At 40.7% G+C, this 13,775-nt stretch overlaps 1 protein-coding gene across 1 annotated transcript; it reads left to right on the top strand.

Moving 5' to 3' along the window:
* The first annotated feature begins 9,010 nt into the window (after window positions 1-9,010).
* Window positions 9,011-10,714, top strand: LOC104882480 (verprolin). The gene is made up of 4 exons (XM_059741144.1): window positions 9,011-9,433; window positions 9,617-9,721; window positions 10,157-10,435; window positions 10,559-10,714. The coding sequence occupies exons 1-4, from the start codon at window positions 9,011-9,013 to the stop codon at window positions 10,712-10,714; spliced, it is 963 nt and encodes a 320-aa protein (XP_059597127.1).
* Window positions 10,715-13,775: the final 3,061 nt, after the last annotated feature.

The following is a 13,775-nucleotide window of genomic DNA, read 5'->3' as shown; positions in this document are numbered from 1 at the left end:
CAGTAGATGACATGAACAACTTCGAGTCGTGAGCTCATGGCTATAGTTGACATGAACTACTCTGGGTCTTGAGCTAAACACTCTAAATGCTATGAATAACTCAAGGTTGGCGATGACATGAGTGACTCCAGGTCGTAAGCTTAAGTTTCCAAATGTTATGAGCACCTTAGGGCTGTGGATGATATAAATAAATCAAGGTCCTTAGCTCTAAGATCTAGATGCTATGAACAACTTAGGGGTGAAGATAACATGAATGACTATAGATCGTGAGCTGGGGGCTCTAGATACTATGAATAGCTCAGGGTTATGGTTGACATGAACGACTTTGGATCTTGAGCTAGAGGCTCTAAATGCTATGAACAGCTCAGGGTTGTGTTTGGCATAAAGGACTCTGAGTCATGAGCTCAAGGCTCTAGATGCGATGAACACCTCATCACTATGGATGATATGACCTACTCTAGGTCGAGAGCTCAAGGCTCTAGAGACTATTGATTACTACTCAAAACATGTTATTTTGTAGCTTGTAATTAGCTCTTTTAAACACTCTTGAGTAGTAATTATTACCTTTTAACTCAATTAGCATGTTAGGGACCCTTGCAATTATTTCTAACCAAATTGTGTTAAGTTTTGGTGTTTTTTGTTAGCTTTATGCTCACCAAAGCAATTTAAGAATGAGGGAGAGCTATATATATAGTTCATGGCAAAGATTTGGAAGCTCAAATTTATGAAGAAACCAAGCTTTGGAGCCTCATAGTCCTTTGCCTTAGTCGTTCAAAGTATGCAAGGAAAGAACAATGGAGAAGAGGAAAACAGGGTAAGGAAAATAGGGGACACAACTGTAGTCTTCCTTTGCACTTTTGGAGCACTTATTGAAGTCCATTTTCTACATTATATATACCATTTCAAAGCTCAGGAAGTCAAGAATCCAATGATTCAAACCATGTACGATTTGGAGCTGAAATGGAGAAGATATGGCCTTCGGAAGACAATTGCATCAAGCTGAGGGACAATTTCGCACCGTGCGAAATTGGAACTCCAACGTGCGAAATGTAAAAGTGGATAGCAGCTGTGTAGTCGTGGTGAAGCCAGCATGCGAAGTTGATTTTTCAACTTGTGAACTTAGATCTCAATGTGTGAAAGTGAATTCTAAGTTGCGAAATCAACTTGCGAAATTTTCGGAAGTCACCATGCAAGGTGCGAAAATTGGATATTTTTGCCGACTCTTTTTCTTCTGATATTTTTGTGTCTAAATTTCCATTTTCTCCTTGTATTCAGCCACTCATGTAATTCCTTAGCTAGGAAGTATCCAAGGAAGGGTAAAATTACCTTCCTATTTAAACTCTCTTGTAAACACTGAAAGGACACTCTCGGGGAACTTTCTCCAGGAGACCAACTTATGTAAATTTTACACTTAGTGAAATACAGAGATCTCTTTTGCTTTCTTTTTCTCTCTAATATTTTATATTTTCTTAGAAGCCAAACAGCCTTTGAGGATGTTTTCCCAGAGGATGAGAGGCTAAACTTATAGTTTCTTGGAGTAAAGGAAGCTAGGTGAAAAGTCCAGATAAAAAGGTGGAAAGCTTTCGTGCATTAAATTCAGGTAGTTGGAGTTCATAAATGGCTTCTAAATCCAAAGTTTTGCTTTAAATCCCTTTGAATCACTTTGAATGGCCAATACATGGTAAGCTTCAGGTTTCTGTGGATGCTTATTGCTAGATCCATATCAGTCCATTAGTTATCATGTACGAGCCATTGGAAAGTGATTCAAGGTGAAAACCCATAGTGTCTTAAGCCATTAATGGACCTTGACTACCATTTCTATTGACTTTTTATGGATTAAATCTTCATTTTCAAACCTATACCGGTTCGGGAAATAACTATAGGTTAAATCCCCAGTGCGAGGAGAAAAATCCGGAATTTTCCACTTTGCATTCTAAACTTGAACCTAGCAACCTCTAGCTCCGGGAGACTTTCTTTCTTCCATTTTTTTACTTAGTTATATGTTAGTTTAGTTTCAATCATCACTTTCAAAACAAATTTTCTTTTCTTTTAAACTTCAAGTTTATGATAAAGGAAGTCATCAGACTCAATTTCTAATCTAGAGTCTGTCACTGATAGAGTGAAAACCCATCCCTGAGTTCGACCCTAGAACTGCTATACTATAGTAGCTTTGCTACGCCAGTATAAGGTCATAGGATTTATAAATATTTTTGGTTAAAAGACTCGACTGGGCATGAATCAAATGGCGCCGTTGCCGGGGATGGTGCCATAATACAGTGATACAACCTTTTAGAGGCTACTTGTGATTTTCATCACAAGTTTGGTGAATTCCTTTTTCACTAACTTCATTTCCTTTCATTTTCTTTTTGTTAAGCTTATTTTCGTTTTCTTCCTAACTTTAACTTTTTTCTAGTTTTCTTTTGTTTTTGTTTTTGTTGTTTTTTTTTTTATTATTACGGGTATTGTAACTTTTGCATGCCCTATTGGATTCGGGACCAAGAGGGAAGATTAGTAAGGATTGAGAATCCTCGAGACACAGAGTTGGATATCTGTGTAAACATCATGGACCCTCCACCAGAGGATCAGAATTCTCAACAAGGTCAAGGGGGTAATCCTAATGCATATCTATCCATGAGGGATAGAATGCATCCACCAAGGATGAGTGCACCCTCATGTATTCTACCTCCTCTTGAGCAGTTGGTTATAAGGCCCCATATTGTGCCCCTCCTACCAAATTTCCATGGAATGGAGAGTGAGAATCCATATGCTCACATCAAGGAGTTTGAGGAGGTGTGTAATACCTTTAGAGAGGGAGGAGCTTCAATAGACTTGATGAGACTCAAGCTATTCCCTTTTACTTTGAAGGACAAGGCAAAAATATGGCTTAATTCTTTAAGGCCAAGGAGCATAAGGAATTGGGTTGATCTTCAGGCAGAATTTTTGAAAAAAAATTTCCCCACCCATAGGACCAATGGGTTGAAGAGACAAATCTCAAAATTTTCTGCAAAAGAAAATGAGAAGTTCCATGAATGTTGGGAAAGGTATATGGAAGCCATCAATGCTTGTCCTCATCATGGCTTTGATACATGGCTCTTGGTGAGCTATTTTTATGATGGGATGTCTTCCACCATGAAGCAAATTCTTGAAACCATGTGTGGGGGAGATTTTATGAGTAAGAATCTGGAAGAAGCCATGGACTTTTTAAGTTATGTGTCTGAGGTGTCAAGAGGATGGGATGAGCCCAACTCAAGAGAGAAAGGAAAGTTTCCCTCTCAACAAACCCAAAATCCAAAGGCTGGAATGTACATGTTGAATGAAGACATGGACATGAAAGCTAAAGATGCAACAATAGCAAGGAGGTTGGAAGAACTTGAGTTGAAAAAGATGCATGAAGTCCAAACCATTTCCGAGACCCAAGCCCATGTCATGCCATGCACCATTTGCCAATCATGTGATCATGTGGTAGATGAGTGCCCAACCATGCCAGCCGTGAGGGAGATGTTAGGTGATCAAATCAATGTTGTGGGGCAATTTAGGCCCAACAACAGTGCATCTTATGGAAACACCTATAATTCAAGCTGGAGACACCACCCAAATTTTTCTTGGAAACCAAGGCCACCTTCATACCAACCACAAGCCCAAACCCAAGCACCTCAACAAACCTCTTCAGTGGAGCAAGCCATTGTGAACTTGAGTAAAGTCATGGGTGACTTTGTGGGTGAACAAAAGGCAATCAACTCCCAATTACATCAAAAGATTGAAAATGTTGAGAGTTCTCAAATTAAGAGAATGGAGGGGATGCAAAATGATCTATCTCAGAAGATAGATAATATTCAGTACTCCATCTCTAGGCTTACCAACCTCAACACAGTGAATGAGAAGGGAAAGTTTCTCTCTCAACCAAGCCAAAATCCCAAGGGTGTTCATGAAGTTGAAACCCAAGATGGTGAGTCTTCAAATTTGAGAGAGGTCAAAGCTATAATCACTTTGAGGAGTGGGAAGGAGGTTGATCAACCCTTGCCTAACGTGGGGCATGATGAAGAACTCATGTCAAAGAGACCCTTGATTAAAGAGAGCAATAACCAAGAAGAGAAGAGTGGGAAGAAAAGTGCATCCAAATCAAGCATTGAAGAAGAACAAAGGATAGTGATTAAAGAGGATATGATGAAGAAACATATGCCTCTCCCTTTTCCTCAAGCTTTACATGGAAAGAAAGAAATCAAGAATTCATCAGAAATTCTTGAAGTTTTGAGACAAGTGAAGGTGAATATACCCTTACTTGATATGATCAAGCAAGTCCACACATATGCAAAGTTTCTAAAGGACTTGTGCACAGTCAAGAGAGGCTTACAGGTGACAAAGAATGCATTCCTCACTGAGCAAGTGAGTGCTATCATTCAGAGTAAGTCCCCAGTTAAGTATAAAGATCCGGGATGTCCCACCATATCAGTTAACATTGGAGGGACACATGTGGATAAAGCTTTACTAGACTTGGGGGCAAGTGTGAATTTGCTCCCATACTCTGTGTATAAGCAACTGGGACTTGAAGGATTGAAGCCCACAACCATGACTCTCTCCTTAGCTGATAGGTCGGTCAAAATCCCAAGGGGAGTGATAGAGGATGTTCTAGTTCAAGTGGACAAATTCTACTATCCTATGGATTTTGTGGTGCTTGATACTGATTACACTGTCAAGGAAGAAAATTATGTGCCAATCATCCTAGGGAGACCTTTCTTAGCTACCTCCAATGCTATCATTAATTGTAGGAATGGGGTGATGCAGCTCACATTTGGAAACATGACTTTGGAATTAAACATATTCCACCTATGCAAGAGGCATCTTCACCCCGAAGAGGAGGAAGGATTTGAGGAGGTGTGCTTGATCAACACTTTGGTTGAAGAGCACTGTGACAAGAATTTAGAGGAGAGCTTGAATGAAAACCTGGAAGTTCTTGAAGATGGGTTCCCTGAACCCTCTGATGTGCTAGCCATTATGTCTCCTTGGAGGAGACGGGAAGAGATCTTACCACTGTTCAATAAGGAGGACTCACAACCAGTAGCTGTGGAGGACCCTCCAAAGCTTGTTTTAAAGCCCCTTCCTGTTAATTTGAAGTATGCATACTTGGAGGAAAATGAAAAATGTCCAGTGGTGGTTTCCTCAACTCTCACTAGTGATCAAGAGGATAGTCTTTTGGGAGTCCTCAAAAAATGCAAGAAATCCATTGGATGACAAATTTCTGATCTGAAAGGGATTAGCCCTTTGGTGTGCACCCACCATATCTATATGGAGGAAGATGCAAAACCAGTGAGGCAACCCCAGAGAAGGCTGAATCCTCACATGTAAGAGGTGGTGAGGGGTGAAGTTCTTAAGCTACTTCAAGCTGGGATCATATATCCCATTTCAGACAGCTTCTGGGTGAGTCCCACCCAAGTAGTCCCAAAGAAATCTGGAATTACTGTGATCCAGAATGAGAAAGGGGAGGAAGTCTCTACACATCCTACCTCAAGATGGAGGGTGTGTATTGACTATAGGAGGTTGAATTCAGTAACTAGGAAGGACCATTTCCCATTGCCTTTCATGGACCAAGTCCTTGAGAGAGTTTCAGGACATCCTTTCTACTGTTTTCTAGATGGTTATTCAGGGTACTTCCAAATAGAAATTGATTTGGAAGATCAAGAAAAGACAACCTTCACTTATCCCTTTGGTACTTTTGCGTATAGGAAAATGCCCTTTGGTCTATGTAATGCTCCTGCAACTTTCCAAAGATGTATGCTAAGCATCTTCAGTGATATGGTGGAACGCATCATGGAAGTTTTCATGGATGACATCACTGTATATGGAAGTTCTTATGAGGAGTGTCTATTGCATTTAGAAGTTGTTCTCCACAGATGTATTGAGAAAGACCTAGTGTTAAATTGGGAGAAGTGCCATTTTATGGTACAACAAGGAATTGTCTTAGACATATCATCTCCAAAAATGGCATTGAGGTAGATAAAGCAAAGGTGGAGCTAATTGTTAAGTTGCCACCTCCCACAAATGTTAAAGGAATTAGGCAATTCCTAGGACATGACAGGTTCTATAGGAGGTTCATTAAGGATTTCTCAAAAATCTCAAAACCTCTTTGTGAACTCTTGGTAAAGGATGCCAAGTTTGTGTGGGATGAGAAGTGTCAGAAGAGTTTTGAGGATTTGAAGCAATTCCTCACAACTGCACCAATAGTGAGAGCCCCAAATTGGAAATTACCTTTTGAGGTAATGTGTGATTCAAGTGATCTTGCTATGGGGGTTGTTTTGGGGCAAAGAGAAGATGGAAAGCCCTATGTGATTTATTATGCAAGCAAAACTTTGAATGAGGCTCAAAGGAACTACACAACTACTGAGAAAGAGCTGTTGGCAGTAGTTTTTACCTTGGATAAGTTTCGTGCTTATTTGGTAGGGTCCTCTATAGTGGTGTTCACTGACCATTCTGCTTTGAAATACTTGCTAACCAAGCAAGATGCCAAGGCAAGATTGATAAGATGGATTCTTTTGCTCCAAGAATTCAATCTCCAAATCCGGGATAAAAAGGGGGTAGAAAATGTGGTAGCTGACCACTTGTCAAGACTTGTGATAGCACATGACTCACATGGTCTGCCTATCAATGATGACTTCCCTGAGGAGTCTCTCATGTCAATAGAGGTAACTCCATGGTATTCTCACATTGCAAATTTTTTGGTTACTGGAGAAGTACCAAGTGAGTGGAGTGCCCAAGACAAGAGGCATTTCTTTGCTAAGATCCATGCCTATTATTGGGAGGAGCCTTTTCTCTTCAAATATTGTGCGGATCAAATCATAAGGAAATGTGTTCCTGAGCAAGAGCAATTAGGAATTCTTTCCCATTGCCATGATAGTGCATGTGGAGGTCATTTTGCCTCCCAGAAAACAGCTATGAAAGTGATCCAATCAGGCTTTTGGTGGCCCTCTCTTTTCAAGGATGGCCACTCTATGTGCAAGGGATGTGATCGGTGTCAAAGGCTTGGTAAGCTAACACGCCAAAATATGATACCCTTGAACCCCATCTTAATAGTGGATGTCTTCGATGTTTGGGGGATAGACTTTATGGGACCATTTCCAATGTCATTTGGACATTCCTACATTTTGGTGGGAGTGGATTATGTCTCTAAGTGGGTAGAAGCAATCCCATGTAGGAGCAATGATCATAAGGTGGTTCTTAAATTCCTCAAGGACAACATTTTTGCAAGATTTGGAGTGCCAAAGGCCATTATAAGTGATGGAGGAACCCACTTTTGCAATAAACCTTTTGAGACTCTTCTGGCCAAATATGGGGTTAAGCACAAGGTAGCTACACCTTATCACCCTCAAACAAGTGGCCAAGTTGAGTTAGCCAACCGGGAAATCAAGAATATATTGATGAAGGTGGTAAATGTGAATAGGAAGGATTGGTCTATTAAGCTCCTGGATTCCTTATGGGCTTATAGGACCGCTTACAAGACCATTCTAGGAATGTCTCCCTATCGCCTTGTTTATGGCAAAGCGTGTCATCTTCCAGTGGAGATTGAATATAAAGCATGGTGGGCAATCAAAAAGCTCAACATGGATTTGATAAGAGTCGGGTTAAAGAGATGTTTGGATTTGAATGAATTGGAGGAAGGAGGAATGATGCTTACCTCAATTCAAAAATTGCAAAAGCAAGATTGAAAAAATGGCATGATCAGTTGGTAAATCAGAAGAATTTGACTAAGGGACAAAGAGTTTTGCTTTATGACTCTAAACTTCATCTTTTTCCAGGAAAATTGAAATCCAGGTGGACGGGTCCTTTCATAATTCATGAAGTGCATCCCAATGGAGTGGTGGAAATATTCAATCTCACAGGCAATCAAACCTTCAAAGTCAATGGCCATCGTCTCAAGCCATTCATAGAGCCTTACAGTACGGACAAGGAGAAGATCAACCTCCTTGAACCAAAGCAACTTTGAGGGAAAGCAGGGTTTCATGGACTATATAAGTCCATGAATTTTTTGTTTTAGTTTTATAGTTATAATATTATTTCTTTTGATTTTAATTCTTGCTCAAACTTGGTTTATTTTGTCTTAATTCAAGACAATTTTGATGTTAAATTTCAGAAAAAAAATCAAGAAAAATGTGAAGAACCCTTCAAAAGCAAGGCAGGGGAGCAAAGCAAAGGGAACAGAGCACTGCAATTCAAGGTGCGAAAATTTCGCACGATGGAATCCAAGGTGCGAAAATTCATTTCAAGGTGCGAATTCCCTAAATGAAAATTTCGCACACCTCTGTTCAAGGTGCGAAAATTTTCGCACCGTGCGAAATTCTCTCCTGGCACACGAGTGCCATTTCGCACACCTCAAGTTCATTTTCGCACCGTGCGAATCAAGGTGCGAAAATTCATTTCAAGGTGCGAATTCCCTAAATGAAAATTTCGCACACCTCTGTTCAAGGTGCGAAAATTTTCGCACCGTGAGAAATTCTCTCCTGGCACACGAGTGCCATTTCGCACACCTCAAGTTCATTTTCACACCATGCGAATCAAGGTGCGAAAATTTCGCACACCTCAATTCAAGGTGCGAAAATTTATTCCAAGGTGCGAAATTCTCTTTTCAAGGTGCGAATTCTCCAGACATCATTTTCGCACACCACTGTTCAAGGTGCGAAAATTTTCGCACCGTGCGAAGCATCCTCCTGGCACACGAGTGGAATTTCGCACACCTCAAGCCAAATTTCGTACCGTGCGAAACAAGGTGCGAAAATTTCGCACAGTAAAATTTTAAGCTGCAAAAATTTCTAACTGACTTTTAAACTCAAATTTTACCCCCAAAATTGTGCCTAACGTCCAAAAACGACTTTTCGGTTGCCTTCAAAATTTTTAAACATCAAAACCCCCCCAAACCCGATCCCTATATAAACCCTTAAAGGCGAGAAGCTCAAAAGACTAGCCCGCGCACCAGCTGAGAGCATCTGGAACTCACGAACAGTCATTTCCCTCCATTTCAGCCATGGCAAAGACTAGAGGAGGCCTTTCCGCATCCCCATCCTCGCCGATGCCTCGACCACAGCAATCCGCCATTGGAGGTGCCAGTTCGCTACCTGCTCAGGACCCGACCATTCCCCCATCTAAGGGGGGAACCCCTTCTCAGCGCCGATACCCCACCAGGAGGCCACCCACTGACCCTGTGCCACCCGTCAATCAATCCAAGAGGCCTGCTTCTCGGCCACCTGCAAAGAGAACCAAGTTCTCGGGTTCTGGAGAGCCATCCCAAGCGTCTCAGGCAGAGCCGCCTACAGAGGAATCTCAGATTCCTGTAGGGATTCCTCTTGAGACCATCATCAGGTGTCCTATGATTGCCGGACCACCGATGGAGGGCAACCTGGATTGCAGAGATCGATCCTTCCACTCCGAGACCTACTTTGATATCGAGGCCCTCAGACAGCAGCCAGAGCTCAGAGATTCATTCCGACTGCTACAGAGGTATCACATGGAGCATCTTCTCACCCCTAGGCAATTCTATTATCCCAGAGTAGTTCTAGATTTTTATCAATCTATGACTACTCGAGGCGTCCGCAATCCTACTCTCATCCACTTTACCATAGATGGACGCCAGGGTGCCATTGGAGCTCGCCACATTGTTGAGGCCCTCCGTATACCTTATGAGCCTGTGACTCGGGCAGACTTCAAGGAGTGGTCCTCATTTTCTCAGACGGACATGGTTCGTATCTTGTGCAGGGGGACTTCTACAGCCTCAGTATTGACTAGGAGAGAGCTTCCATCTGGGATGCTCCTTATTGATGTCCTCCTGCGTGCCAACATCTTCCCACTTCAGCATAAAGTTCAGAGGAGAGGAGCTATACTTGAGGCATTATTTAGGATTTCTGAGGGCTATTACTTCGGCCCTCATCATTTGATTATGACTTCTCTTCTTCATTTTGAAGAGAAATTCCATCAGAAGAAGCTTCAGAGGGCAGATGTCATCCCATTATTATTTCCGAGGCTCCTCTGCCAGATTTTAGAGCACCTGGGCTATCCTGAAGAGCCCTGCCTTGAGAGGCACCGCCATTGCCAAGAGGACTTCTCTCTCGACAAATGGCATCACTTGGCAGCCTACTTTGCACCTCAGGGAGCCCCAGCTGTGCCTGTACCTTAGGGAGCCCCAACTGTGCCTGCACCTCACGGACCCCCACTTATGCCCCCACCTCCAGAGATACCCCAAGATGAGCAGCTACCTCAGGCCCAGCAGGATGAGATTCTCACAAACACTACACCTTCTGCCCCTACAGCACACACCTCAATGCATATCCCTGAGGATATACATCCTACTTCTCCTATCACTCAGGGTGCTCCACCAGTCATACTAGCTACCCCAGCACCTCCTCCTTCATCTAAGCCCAATGTCACCGTTTCTCTTACGGAATTCAGAGGCTTAGTGCATTCATTGCAGACACTGAGCACTGCTCAGGATTCTCTTATCCAGCAGATGGCCACTATTCGTGCTCACCAGGATCAGATCATTGCTACTCAGACCCAGCATACCACGATCCTTCATCAGATCCAGCAGCATTTGAGTATGCAGACACCTCTTGGGCATGATAGGTCTGGACCATCCGAGCCTCTAGTACCAGATGAGGAGACCATACCAATTGAGCAGCCCATATCAGCTGACGAGATCAGAGCAGAGCCATCACATGATCCCACTACTATCTAATCTTTTTATGTTTTTGTTTTACTTGCCTTTTATATTAGACTTGTAAATCCCATCTTTTTCATGTTTTATAAACTGGGATTGGATGTATTACTTGAACATCATGCATAGTATATTTCTTTTCCGAGTAATGCATATATATATATCCTTTTTTATTATATTCCCTTTTCTCATTACTCTTTTGTCTTTGGAACATGTGGTTTAAGATATTGCATACCTCCTATACACTCAGACTTTGCCTCACTCAGGAGGTACCACTTCCTCCATTTCCTTTTAAATCGCTCTTGAAACATTGAGGACAATGTTCAGCTTGGTTGGGGGGAGAGTTGAGAAAGGAAGTTTTGTTACTAATGCTAAGTTATCTTGGTAATTTAGTTGATTTTTGCTTAATTTTTAAAATTTTTAAAAGTTTTTTGAATCATTCTCTATGGTTGTTAAAGATAATTTCTCAAAAATAAAATAGGATAAGTCGAGTTTTAACTTAATTACTTAAGTCTTAGAGTTTGTTTTATGCTTTCAAAGTTAATAATCTATTGAAGCCCTCTTTGATTTCAAACTTATTTCTTCCATTTCAAGCTTTACACACACTGTGCACATTAGATCCCGGATATATGATGTAAAACTTTCTCACCTTCTAAGCTTAGGAAAATTTTGACTTGGTTCATTACTTAACCTCTCTTTAATAGTGTTGGGACACCTCATAAAGACCAATGAGTCTTTTGCTATAAAAAATAAAAAAAATAAAAATAAGCTTCTATTCTTTCCTTGAAACCTAAGCATGATCCGAAGGGGTGGCGAAAGCCTTTAAAACCCGATGCCCTAAACCTTGATTGGTTGGGAGTCATCAATCCTCTGCTTGCTACATAGGTGAATTGGTTAAGTTTAGTGAGTAAAAAGAATTGTGAATAAGAAGGTGCGTTCCTAACCTATTAAGAGTTGGATAATTTTGCCATTATTCAAGAAAAGCTTAGGTTGGGAGGAGAGGATAGTTGTACATACTATATCCGGAAGCTAATCTCATTAACACTTAGCTTATTATGGAAGAGTTTGATTTGGAACCTTGAGAGTAGAGATTCTTTTGATACTTAATTGCATAATCTCCACTCTTTGTACTTTTTGTTTAAGTTTTAGCTTTGACAACTCTTATTTCATTTTGAATCTTCATATCTTTAGTTCACCATGAGAGATGTGTTTTGATATCAGTCATGCCACTCAATTATTTTTTGGAGTGATTTGCATGACCTCTTTTATGTATATTATTATGTTTGCTTAGTTTTTCTCTCCTTCATTGCTAAGGGACTAGCAATATGTCGGTTGGGGGCAGTGATTACTACTCAAAACATGCTATTTTGTAGCTTGTAATTAGCTCTTTTAAACACCCTTGAGTAGTAATTATTACCTTTTAACTCAATTAGCATGTTAGGGACCCTTGCAATTATTTCTAACCAAATTGTGTTAAGTTTTGGTGTTTTTTGTTAGCTTTATGCTCACCAAAGCAATTTAAGAATGAGGGAGAGCTATATATATAGTTCATGGCAAAGATTTGGAAGCTCAAATTTATTAAGAAACCAAGCTTTGGAGCCTCATAGTCCTTTGCCTTAGTCGTTCAAAGTATGCAAGGAAAGAACAATGGAGAAGAGGAAAACAGGGTAAGGAAAACAGGGGACACAACTGCAGTATTCCTTCGCACTTTTGGAGCACTTCCCGAATTCCATTTTCTACATTCTATATACCATTTCAAAGCTCAGGAAGTCAAGAATCCAATTATTTAAACCATGTATGATTTGGAGCTGAAATGAAGAAGATATGGCCTTTGGAAGACAACTGCATCAAGCTGAGGGACAATTTCGCACCGTGCGAAATTGGAACTCCAACGTGCGAAATGTAAAAGTGAATAGCAGCTGTGTAGTCGTGGTGAAGCCAGCATGCGAAGTTGATTTTGCAACTTGTGAACTATGATCTCAACGTGCGAAAGTGAATTCTAAGTTGCGAAATCAACTTGCGAAATTTTCGCAAGTCACCATGCAACGTGCGAAAATTGGATATTTTTGCCGACTCTTTTTCTTTTGATATTTTTGTGTCTAAATTTCCATTTTCTCCTTGTATTCAGCCACTCATGTAATTCCTTAGCTAGGAAGTATCCAAGGAAGGGTAAAATTACCTTCCTATTTAAACTCTCTTGTAAACACTGAAAGGACACTCTCGGGGAACTTTCTCCAGGAGACCAACTTATGTAAATTTTACACTTAGTGAAATACAGAGATCTCTTTTGCTTTATTTTTCTCTCTACTATTTTCTATTTTCTTGGAAGCCAAACAGCCTCTGAGGATGTTTTCCCAGAGGATGAGAGGCTAAACTTATAGTTTCTTGAAGTAAAGGAAGCTAGGTGAAAAGTCCAGATAAAAAGGTGGAAAGCTTTCGTGCATTAAATTCAGGTAGTTGGAGTTCATAAATGGCTTCTAAATCCAAAGTTTTGCTTTAAATCCCTTAGAATCACTTTGAATAACCAATACATGGTAAGCTTCAGGTCTCTGTGGATGCTTATTGCTAGATCCATATCAGTCCATTAGTTATCATGTACGAGCCATTGGAAAGTGATTCAAGGTGAAAACCCATAGTGTCTTAAGCCATTAATGGACCTTGACTACCATTTCTATTGACTTTTTATGGATTAAATCTTCATTGTCAAACCTATACCGGTTCGGGAAATAACTATAGGTTAAATCCCCAATGCGAGGAGAAAAATCCGGAATTTTCCACTTTGCATTCTGAACTTAAACCTAGCAACCTCTAGCTCCGGGAGACTTTCTTTCTTCCATTTTTTTACTTAGTTATATGTTAGTTTAGTTTCAATCATCACTTTCAAAACAAATTTTCTTTTCTTTTAAACTTCAAGTTTATGATAAAGGAAGTCATCAGACTCAATTTCTAATCTAGAGTCTGTCACTGATAGAGTGAAAACCCATCCCTGAGTTTGACCCTAGAACTGCTATACTATAGTAGCTTTGCTATGCCAGTATAAGGTCATAGGATTTATAAATATTTTGGTTAAAAGACCCAACTG

Source organism: Vitis vinifera, chromosome 2, assembly GCF_030704535.1.
Source record: "Vitis vinifera cultivar Pinot Noir 40024 chromosome 2, ASM3070453v1".
NCBI classification, from domain to species: domain Eukaryota; kingdom Viridiplantae; phylum Streptophyta; class Magnoliopsida; order Vitales; family Vitaceae; genus Vitis; species Vitis vinifera.
The sequence above is the reverse complement of the archived record's forward strand: the minus strand, read 5'-3'. Positions and strand labels throughout refer to the sequence as shown.